The 10,430-nt window shown below is 47.3% G+C and overlaps 5 protein-coding genes across 5 annotated transcripts; 3 read left to right on the top strand and 2 right to left on the bottom strand.

Moving 5' to 3' along the window:
• Nucleotides 1-1,050: 1,050 nt before the first annotated feature.
• On the top strand, nt 1,051-1,394 carry UV8b_03230 (uncharacterized protein; the record flags this gene model as incomplete). The annotated part of the gene is made up of 2 exons (XM_043140728.1): nt 1,051-1,129; nt 1,246-1,394. 2 exons carry the CDS (start codon nt 1,051-1,053, stop codon nt 1,392-1,394), a joined length of 228 nt encoding a protein of 75 aa, XP_042996662.1.
• Nucleotides 1,395-2,027: 633 nt separating this feature from the next.
• Nucleotides 2,028-3,424, top strand: UV8b_03229 (uncharacterized protein; the record flags this gene model as incomplete). The annotated part of the gene is made up of 3 exons (XM_043140727.1): nt 2,028-2,156; nt 2,232-3,012; nt 3,087-3,424. The coding sequence occupies 3 exons, from the start codon at nt 2,028-2,030 to the stop codon at nt 3,422-3,424; spliced, it is 1,248 nt and encodes a 415-aa protein (XP_042996661.1).
• A 353-nt stretch (nt 3,425-3,777) lies between these two features.
• Nucleotides 3,778-6,179, bottom strand: UV8b_03228 (uncharacterized protein; the record flags this gene model as incomplete). The annotated part of the gene is made up of 3 exons (XM_043140726.1): nt 3,778-4,484; nt 4,555-6,029; nt 6,133-6,179. 3 exons carry the CDS (start codon nt 6,177-6,179, stop codon nt 3,778-3,780), a joined length of 2,229 nt encoding a protein of 742 aa, XP_042996660.1.
• Nucleotides 6,180-6,858: 679 nt separating this feature from the next.
• UV8b_03227 (uncharacterized protein) lies at nt 6,859-7,377 on the top strand (the record flags this gene model as incomplete). The annotated part of the gene is made up of 4 exons (XM_043140725.1): nt 6,859-6,864; nt 7,008-7,047; nt 7,111-7,153; nt 7,233-7,377. 4 exons carry the CDS (start codon nt 6,859-6,861, stop codon nt 7,375-7,377), a joined length of 234 nt encoding a protein of 77 aa, XP_042996659.1.
• Nucleotides 7,378-7,759: 382 nt separating this feature from the next.
• UV8b_03226 (uncharacterized protein) lies at nt 7,760-9,712 on the bottom strand (the record flags this gene model as incomplete). Its single annotated transcript, XM_043140724.1, has 1 exon — nt 7,760-9,712. One exon carries the CDS (start codon nt 9,710-9,712, stop codon nt 7,760-7,762), a length of 1,953 nt encoding a protein of 650 aa, XP_042996658.1.
• Between the last annotated feature and the right edge of the window lie 718 nt (nt 9,713-10,430).

Genomic DNA, 10,430 nt, shown 5'->3' with positions numbered 1-10,430 from the left:
AGATTCCGACTAAATATTATATAACGGTCGTTCTAAATATTATACTAAATATTAGCTTATTTTATCCATTCTGCAGTAGTAATACCACTAGGGCATTATATCGGCTTAAAATAGTAATTTTCTTTAATATTCTCGACTTACTGCAGCCGGATTATTCTTATTCTCACTATTAATGCTGCCGATAATGCCCTAACTGCCGATATAGCTCTAGTATTTACAGAAGGGGCACGATCTATAGCTTCTATTAATGAATCTGCTATTACTATAAATATTAGTATTGATGCTAATGCCTGCGTGGAATAGATAGGTTTATCCAATTCCTATGCTAGCAGAAGGGGCATATTTAGTATTTCCGAGCCCTTAGAATCAACGAATATCTAAATATTATTATCTAAAGCACGCTTTTAAATATAATTATACCAGATATCCTAGTCATATCGGGACATTAGCTTAACTGCTAGTTTAGAGCTATTATTAGTAATAGTACCCATTTTCGCTAATAACGATATTCAGGGCACGAATTGATCTGACGAAAATAGCGGTTAAAATGTCTATTGGTTAATTTTTAAAGGAAATATCGCGATTTTCCACCTAAATAGCCTCCTTTTTTGATTAATAAGGCCACACGAGTATATTAGCAACAAGGCTTTTAATAGATTCAATAGGGAATCCTAAGCTTGCTCAAATAGGATCCGGAAAACAGTAGCTTTTACAGCAAAATAAAGATAATAGTTGATCTTAAGGCTAGGCCACAAGGTAAGGGATAACAATAAGGTTTTTATTGTAATATTTACGCAATTGCTACCATATTAGAATGCATAGGGAAAATGCGATAAAATGCTTGATTGAAGGAACCAAGTCCTCTCCAAGAGACTTGTGTTCCCAGCTATTTATAGTGGGATAGGGGGTACCCCTAAGGGCTTACTGATCCAGGGAGAACTTCGGCACATCCGACCTCGGATATGACCGATATCCACATTACAGACAAGCCAATTTCCATCCAACAATCGCCCAGTGCTCACCATGCACCGCCGGGTGACATGAAACATCATGCGTGGTGCTGGATTACCAGGCAAGCAGACCGCCGCGTTCGTCAAAAAACGGAGAGGTCCAATGCTCATCCGCTTGAGTAAGCGAGGCTGCAAGTTAGATCACTCGTCCGAACATCAATGTTTGCTGACCGAAAGCGAATTTACTGATCCGTGTTCGCCCTCGGTGTCACATTCCGACCCGCCCAACAAAAAGAAGCTCGTTCTCAGAACCAGCAGATTGGCTGCCATGATGCTGTCGAAATCGGCGTAGCTTTTTCCTTCCATCTTTCCGAGTTTCTAGCTCGTCGTTTTGAAACAACTCACGTCACGTTGACAATAGCCACCGCACGGTTGTACAAATAATGTCTTCTTTTGTAATCCTGGTCCAAGGTCCCCTGATTGCATGTTTGCAATACGCCACTTCTCACACGATCCTTGCTTCTCCACTGTTGAGGATAGAAGACAGCATTGTCAAAAGGTGTTAAAGAGTACAACAGTTGAGCCTGACCAACTCCCATTATGCCAAAGTACATTATATCGAGATTGTTTCAAAACCATGGGTACGGCATCGCGGGCTGCATTGTAGACTGCATTGTCATGAATAAGCCTGTTACGAAGCCCTCATGCTTTCCCAGAAGAAGAAAACATAGCACGGACGCACTGAGATTATAAAGTAGGGAACCTTGATTACTTCCGGTTAACTCATTGGCTAGGTAGGAAAAGGGCCTTGTTGTATTTGCGTGCCCTTTTCCTTAGATTCGCGTACTGCGGAGCCAAGCAAGGGTCATCATCAGGTATGGCATCACCGAAATTCAAATGAAAACAGCCATGGCCATCCACATCCCTCGCGTAACCTCACACCGGTCGAATGCCAATGAACCAAGAAGAACGGGAACAATGTGCTTAATACCCTGTATTTGTTGGGGGAGAAATGCTACAACTTGATATGAATAGCATCGATCAAGCCATATCTACCTTTCGACCTCATCGTTCATCATGGAACTCTGCAAGATGAGCTTATGTCGAATCCTCTGCCTGATTGCACTCTATGCGCAATGCCAATCCTTAAACTTCGACGACAGTCTGGGAACAGTGGTGGCGCCACAGGTGGTAATAGTCTCAATGGTTAGTGTGCTTCAGTTCAGTAGGAGTATCCCTCTTCATGCTTCGAATTGCTAAACACGCACATTGAGGGAGAAGTGGCACCCAGAAGCACACATTTGGCATACTCGCTTCAATGAGTCGAACCTAGGCAACCTCACTGCAACTTTCGTATCTGTTCCGGGACTTTCCATGCTATACCCTCGTGTCTTTTGCACAAAAACGGGCCACGTCTGCCAGTTGACACTGGGAGAAGGAGAGATAAATTCCGCTGCCTCGATGATGGCATTCCTGATGTCTGCGGAATTCGACCTTCGCAGCGCGTATTTCCTGTTCGCGGGCATTGCCGGTGTCAACCCTCGTCACGGCACTATCGGAAGCGTTGCACTCGCTCGATATGCAGTTCAAGTTGCGCTCCAATACGAGATTGACCCTCGGTCGCTCCCTCAGGAATGGCCGACTGGCTATATTTCTTTTGGACGAGACTACCCTTTTGAATATCCCGCTGTCGCGTATGGCACAGAGGTGTTTGAGGTCAATGATAAATTGCGAGACGCAGCTTTCTCCCTGGCATCCAAGGCAACGCTCACAGACCTGAAAGAGCCTCAAGAGTATCGCTCAAAGTATTCGGGATCAGTCTACCAGCATGCCATGGCAGCAAAGGCTCCAAGTGTTGTCAGATGTGACATCGCCACGAGTGATGTCTACTACTCCGGGACAAAACTCGCTCTAGCGTTCGAAAATACGACCAAGATCTGGACTAACGGCACAGGCATTTACTGTATGAGTGCGCAAGAAGACAATGCAGCACTGGAAGTACTGGTTAGAGGCGCTGTCGAAGGTCTTGTCGACTTCGCAAGAGTTATCATCATGAGGACTGGTAAGCATGCCGGGCAATGAGAGGCTTGAAAACGGGCATTAGACCTCGCTTCCACTAACCACGTTCGCCCCTAGGGTCAAATTTTGATCGGCCCCCGCCTCATATGTCAGACTGGGAGCATCTAACCAGAACGGATCAGAATGGTTTCCAAATCGCCATTGATAACATTTATAATGCGGGGGTGGAGATTGTCAAAGGAATAATCTCGGGCTGGAACTGCACCTATCGGCGGGGGATAAAGCCCACGGGTTACATAGGTGACATTTTTGGCAGCCTCGGGGGCGAGCCGGATTTCGGGTTTGGGAGCTTGAGTCAAGGAAAACGTGTCGAGGGGGCTGGATTGAATCTTGGTTTGGCTACTGTTGAACTCAACAGGCGTCAATACTTCGGATCAAGAGCCATGGTCAGATAAGCTTAAACAGCCTACAGGATCGCAGCTATCTAGTCTTGACTGACTGATGATGAGCAAGTAAGTATGCACACCATCATTCTTACCAGCATTGAGACAGTTTATTCCATTGAGTTTCTGATACAACAGACTCATAAGCTGGTAATCCGGTTTGTGAAGTGATTGAGTTATTGATAGGGCCGTTCAAGGTTGTCAAGCTCGTACCATATGTTGCCTTGTGCCTGAGAAGTTCACATCCACATCGGATGAAGTTGAACACTCTGTCAGCAGAGAATGAAATAGTCTGTATGAGTGTGGCAATACCTCCTTCTGACGGTCGCGGCATCTGCGAAGGTGAAAGCTATCAGAGACAGAAATCAGGTGCTTCCGAACCTTGGTTGCTCTCGCCACTGGGCCCACTCCTCCTGTGGTATCCCAATGCACAATGCGTCCCACCGACGAGCTACCCAAAGGGCGCTGAGATGAAAACTCAGCAGTATTGCTTTGATTCCAATATTCAGCCGATCTCTTCTGCTTCCAAAAGATGATCTACAGTTTCTGTGAGTTTGATGCCGACCGGGTTCGGGATCTGAGCTTGACCAGCCCAGTTCCATAGCGGCAATAACGACCAAAGGTAAACCCACTTCCAGGGTAACCATGTAAGGCCAGCATGGCCGGGTGAGTGTGACTAGCTTGAAAATGAAGATAAGAGCCCGCAGAATGAACTCAGAAGTGGAAATGTTCACCCCAAGCCTGAATATTGTGTTCTGGGTCAGGATTTTCAGTTGATCCAAAAGCTCATCCCGTCGAGATCTGGGGGGTGCCATTAAGAGACGGGGGACATGCTGTTCAATTGACGAAGTAGCTTCTGATGTGCTCTCATGCAATCTTCCTGGGCCATGCCGTTCGGTCTGTTGATCAACTCCAAAGCTCTCATTGTGCCATTCATGACTCAGGCGGGTATCCTCTGGCGATGAAGGCGTGACATCCGGGGACGATCTCTCCATGTCCAGGAAGTGAGAAACAGTGCCAGATTGATCGGCTATCCGAGCTTGTCGCCCTCTGATCTTGTCCTTCTGTGCGTCTGTTCAGTGTCAGCTCGTTGAAAGGAAGAAAAAACAGTTACATGGAACCAACGACATGGTGGGCATTACCTGAAACAGGCGTTCCTGACGGCAAAGGAGCGTCCAAATTCTGAATTCGGTTGCCGCGAAGTGATGGTGAAGAGTTTGTCGTCCAGTCACCCTTGGTAATATTGTCGAAGTTAGTCTCGCTTCTCATTGCTAACAGAACTTCATTTGCACTTGGTCGTTCTGCTGAGTCCAGAGCCAGCAATTTCTTCAGTAGCTTATATAGTTTTGACGGTAAGTCTGGTCGCTCTTGTCGCTCATCCTGGAAGCCTTGCCAGTCCGTGATTTCGGCACGCAATTGGTCCATGTCTTCAAGTTCTTCCTGTATAGCGTTTGCTCCTTGGTACGGAAGCCTCCCAAAGCACATGAAATATAAGATCATGCCGAGCGAGAATATGTCCGACTTAGTTGTAAAGTTTCCGTATTGGCCGGATTTATCCATTCTTAGGACTTCCGGAGCGCAGTATGATATAGTGCCAGTCGACCCTGTGGATTTTCGAATAACATTCTCCGGCTGGACTTCACCGAAGTCACTGATAAGGCATATAACCTTTCCACCCTCGCGGTGGAGTAAACAGTTACTTGGCTTCAGGTCTCGGTGTATATAATTGGCTCCATGAAGGTAGGCCACGCCGGATGTGATGTCCTTGAAAAGCGAGTATATCTCTTCAAAGGAGAGCTGAGGCCGAGCAGAAGTGGATTCATGCGCCGTCTCAGCGTGACCTCTCGACCGTCGTATCATTTGTGCTTTTAATTCTTCCTTAGAAACCTCCTTCGGGGCTCCGCCGACAACATACTGGTGAAGATCGCCGCTATTGCAATACTGCTGAAGGATGAAAGCGCAAGCAACACTAGGGCCAAATCTCGTCAAGCGTACATCCTCAAGCCAAACGTGACGATAGGACACGAGATTTGGGTGGGAAAGTTTTGCAAGGAGTTCAACCTCGACGAGGACCTTTTCCAGCCACGAGTGATCATCTCCGACGGGTACTCTTTTGCATGCAAAGTGTCCTAGAGGGTATCCATCAATCTCGTGGCGTAACAGAAGTACGACGCCCTTGCCCCCTTTTCCGAGTATTCTTTCTTCCACAAAAAAGGTTTTGAGATAATTCGGACTAAAGGCTTCACGCCGGATTCTGCTTCTTTCCGGTTTGGGAACATCATGAACGTTGGCTATGAATCCTGAACCTTCCGGGCCATTCGCGGAGCCCGAAGGAGGAGAAGGATGAAGTTCTTCGTTGCCTACCAAGGCTGGTTCAACAAGCCTTCTTGCAGGACTGGGCGGTGCGCTTCCCTGCGGGAAACCGTGGTTTCCCGCCCTCAGCATTCGAAAATACTCCGGGTCGACAAATTCGTGGTTCAAGTCATATGAGCGTTCAAAAGAACGGTCGGGTGAAGATGCGCTACCCAGCGGTTGGTGGCATGTTGGGCATTCGGATCCTCGAATCTCGAGCCGCTGAGACTCACGATCACGCACTACAACAGCATTGCGATGACGTCTAGAATCGAAACATCTAAGCTAATTGTTCCCCAAAACAAGCCTATATTTTGAAGAGGCCAAGACCGTTGAGCATTAAGACGGGAAAATGGGGATGTGCTTACAAAACAATCTCACGGCCCTCCCTTGGATGATAGGGTATCAACGACATGACGATTCGGCTAGGGTGAGCATTTCGTAGTATCTATCAATGGATAAGCGCTTGCTGGTGTGAGCACAAATTGAATATGCTGTCATCCGCAATCGCCAATAGCAGGTACCTGCATGCCACAGCAACGTCGATCTGCCAGCCCGCAAACTAGAAGGTGAACTATGATCAGTCTGAAGTTTTATGGTTGCACAGGTGATGTAGTCAGAGTACGCAGCGGGCAGTTCTAGCCCCTGCGGAGCCCATAATTTGCCCAACTGTTGTAGCTTCCTATTGACAGGTCACGGCCCCAACGCCGTGACAAGTACAAACTTCGTCATATCAGCAATATTTGGCAGAAATAGAAATAATTTCTGGAGTACAGTACTTCAATGAAAGTCTTATGCATAAAATCATAATTAGGACTCAGAATATTAGGTCGCAACGATACCAGAGCCTCAGACTGACATCGGATAGCTAACGGCTCAAAGGAGTTGATGGCGACTTGCTGACTCAGCATATCAATGGTCAGCCAAGCTTCTGGCGACCGTTAATTCAGATGTTGGAATCTAAATCCACACATAACAGAAGAGGACGAGGTGATCTACATAGGTAGTCATCAGTGAACTCGCCAACTTGAATCGTATTACTATCAATACCTCTTGTTATCCAATTCGGTACCTTGCCTGGGTAGAAAATAATCATGGTGGTACGTTTTATCCGTTTCAAGCTGCGCCGGCTTTGATGACGCCAGACCTATTCTCAGACGAGCAACCTACTCTTTCTTTGAACCTCGGATCTAAGGGCGTTTCACAGCTTCTAAATCTGCTGACGTTTGGACTTTGGTTAAAGGTTGGACGATTAACACACTATGCTTTCGACGCTGTCCTTAGTAAGGATAAAGTGTAGCCCGCTCTGGTCTTGTCACTTGGCTAACGTAACATTTCTTTCGAAGTTTCTGCTTTCTTGGCAGGTATGAGGCGATCGACCGGTTTGACGTGAGTAATTCTTGGATTTCCTGCATGTACAGTGACTGAATTCGCGCTTACGCATGCCCTTCGTCTTGGGATATTCCAGACCCAGTTTCAAGCCAGAGAAAGTCGCCGGTGACAATAAAGAAGTCTCAAGGTGGATTGACAAGTATCTCGGTGTTGGCGAATGGGTGTTGGATCAATCCGTTGCTATCGCAGGCTCAAGCGGGTTCTTTGAACGGAGGCGATGAGATGCTGCTAGCCATGGAAATGCAAGTCACATATCAGTGCCATGTTGCACGACTCGTTTCGAAGCGGCTTGAACATCCATACTCAGGCTTTACATGCACCATAGGAAAACCCGGCCATAAAGTCAGTTCAGAATCGTCCCTCGCGTTCTTCAACCGCGTGTTTCATCTCCTCCTGACTCTCCACTACTGGGGCCAACCTTGACACATTGCAATCACACTTATCACAATGACAATAAACGCTTGTTCTAATCGCCCACTATTCTGCTCCCAATGAACGTGTTAGACTTTATTGGTGGTAAACTGTTTCGATCGCTGAACGGTCGACAATTGCTTCATATGAGCGCCAAGAGTTCCATATTCCATCCAGCTCGCCTTCCCAAAGTCATTCATGCTCGGCCAAAAATTCTAGTGGAACTTCATTCTCGCTATCTTGGCTTTGCGCTCTGTCTCGCCTCGTCTCGTCGCCTCTACTTTCCTCTACAGATACCTCGTCTCCCCGAGAATGACAATGGGTGTTGTTGAGGTGAGACATAAGCAAATCCAAAGGGACGTCATTATCACTTCCATCTGATGTGGAAGCTTGGCGGCCTATCGAACAGGCATTCTGTTTCTCATTCGAGAGCACCACATCTGTGCGTTCCCGCTCTTGTGTAGACTGGGGTAAGATAGCCATGAGCAAGTGGTGAGCTTCCCGGAAAGCTTCGAGTTCGGCACCAATTGCACATATGAGAAGATTCCACCCATTCGACTCAGCCAGGTTCATCGCATGCTCCAAGTCTATGAGAATATTCCTCATGTCGGTGAGTTGTTTTTGAATGACTTCGACTTCCGCTGTGACATTTTCCTTTCCCTTAATAGACATAGCCGACAGTGGTGAGGCGCGATCAGCTCTCATAAAATCTCGGAACTCATTCTCAAAACGTGAAATTATCGCAACAATACCATTCCAGACGGCAATTCCTTCTTCCAGTGCTTTTTGGTCTGCATCCACCCGCTCGATCCTTCTCTTTAAAGTAGCCATTTCGGCTTCCCACCAAGACTTGGCCATGTCCGGAGTCCGATGTTCAGGTACCAGGCTCAGAAACTCACCACCCCGTGACTGACTTTCGTTCATGGTGTCAAAACTTTGATCGTGTAGCCCTTGATCCAGAGGTAAGACGGGTGGTTGCCGCACAAGCAGGCTGACCTCTGAATCAACAACTCTGAGTGCTCCTCTGTAGCCGCTCAAGCCCGCTTCTCGTTTTCCTTCCACATCCTTCATCTTGGCCTCGAGCCACCGCCGTTGGTTTCGCAAGCCAACGAGCTTGTCTTCGAGTGCTTTAATGTCCTTATCCACCGAGGCATATTTTGCCTTCAGCTCGCGCAATTCTCGTCCCAATGGCTCTTCTCCATCAACGTCAAAGGCTTCCAACTCCGACTGGATGTGAAACCGTCTTGTGGATAGACTTTCGAGTTGATGGAGCGCTGCACGCCGTTCCTCCATGGCCCTCATGATATGCTTCCTTTCCTCGCGCCGCAACTCAACAAATGATTCCATAGCTTTTCGTAAGCCACTTCTAGCAGCCCGCAGCCCCGGGGGCCGACCTTCAGCGGGCTGCCGGACGGGAATCAGATCTCCGTTGGAGGTTGACTGGGGTGGCATATACAAGCTCTTCAGCATCTGAGATCTTGACGTTACCGTGGAATAGAACGTTCCAGTTGGGGTACTACTTCCAGTATCACTGTAGGCGCCATGGATATCGCTGGAAGCTTTAGCTTCAGGCTGACTACCAGCCACCAAGCCCTCGGCTTGAAAATCCAGCAATTGTTGAATATCAAGTTCTAGCGTCTGCTCACGCCGCTGCAAACTTCTCCAGATAGAGTCTGCTCTGTGATTATAGGGCTTGTTTCTACGCTGCGGCCGGTCGAAGATGACTTGGCTTATTGATCTCCCCATGATTCGCATGAGCCCAGATCCCTCCTGATTCCATGCATGTTTGTACGACGATGGGTTCGATGTGGACTCCATGGCCATCACGGATTCGGCTATGGGGGGCGGAGGGCCGTGGAAAAGAATTTTCGGCTTGCGCCTAGGGTATGAATCATCTAGATTCTCCCTTTCCTTTCGTTCCGGTTCTGGAGAACCTCCGGTTTGCGTCGCGACAGGTGCGAATGGAAGCTGGAAGCTTCGAGGGCTTTCAATACTGCACCGCTGCAGGGAGATCGGTCGTGGCTCCAGTTGTTGGAGCTGGAATTCCGCTGGTGGCTGCGCAGGAGACGTAGACAAAGACAGTCTTGAAGATCTTCCTGCAACATCATTGAATCGATGGACCAAAGACGGGGATGTATGCGCCATGGCAAAGCATCCCTAAGAGAAGTAAATCGCGGTATAACATGAAGACCAACAATGCAATTATATTTAAGACTTAGATCAAGAGTCCGCGTGCATAATGTATAGTTATTTATGTCAAAAAGGTTCGTCATGTTAAGGGTTGTTGTTCACAAGACCCTTCAGCGAACGGGGCGTGGATTCGGTTAGTCCAAGTCTGGTGCCTAAGGGTGTGTAGTTGCCAGTTGGGGCAGGTGAGCAAGCCCATGTGAACTTAATCTCTATAATTAAACACGCAGTAGCGATTTCTTTTTATCAAGCAACAGTAAGAGTTATAGTTACACAACTTCTTACATATATTCCTAGACTATTTCTCTTTCATTTACTAGGCCTAGAGTAGAAGACATACCTTCCAACGCCTTTCTTATGTACATATACCTACAAAAGCGCAACCCTTGCTCAATCTAAGAAGTTATACTTATAATATAACATATAGCGAGACACGTCTCGCATGATAAAATATCCCGAGTTGCTTTGTTATAGAAAATATCATTTAGGGGCACACCTTCTATTCGGAATAGTACTATAAGAAGCTGGTCACTTTGTACAGGAAATAAGAGAGGCGTAACTCCCACCAGACTTCTGCTTTAGGTTTAGATCCAATTGCATGTAGAGCATCTGGTACCTAACAGTTGACCTATCCTGCCCACCCTTAGGGGGCTGGGATAGTTGACTAGTGCCAAGT

The sequence above is a fragment of the Ustilaginoidea virens genome, chromosome 2 (assembly GCF_000687475.1).
Source record: "Ustilaginoidea virens chromosome 2, complete sequence".
Lineage (NCBI taxonomy): Eukaryota > Fungi > Ascomycota > Sordariomycetes > Hypocreales > Clavicipitaceae > Ustilaginoidea > Ustilaginoidea virens.
This window is presented reverse-complemented; position numbering and strand designations above follow the sequence as displayed.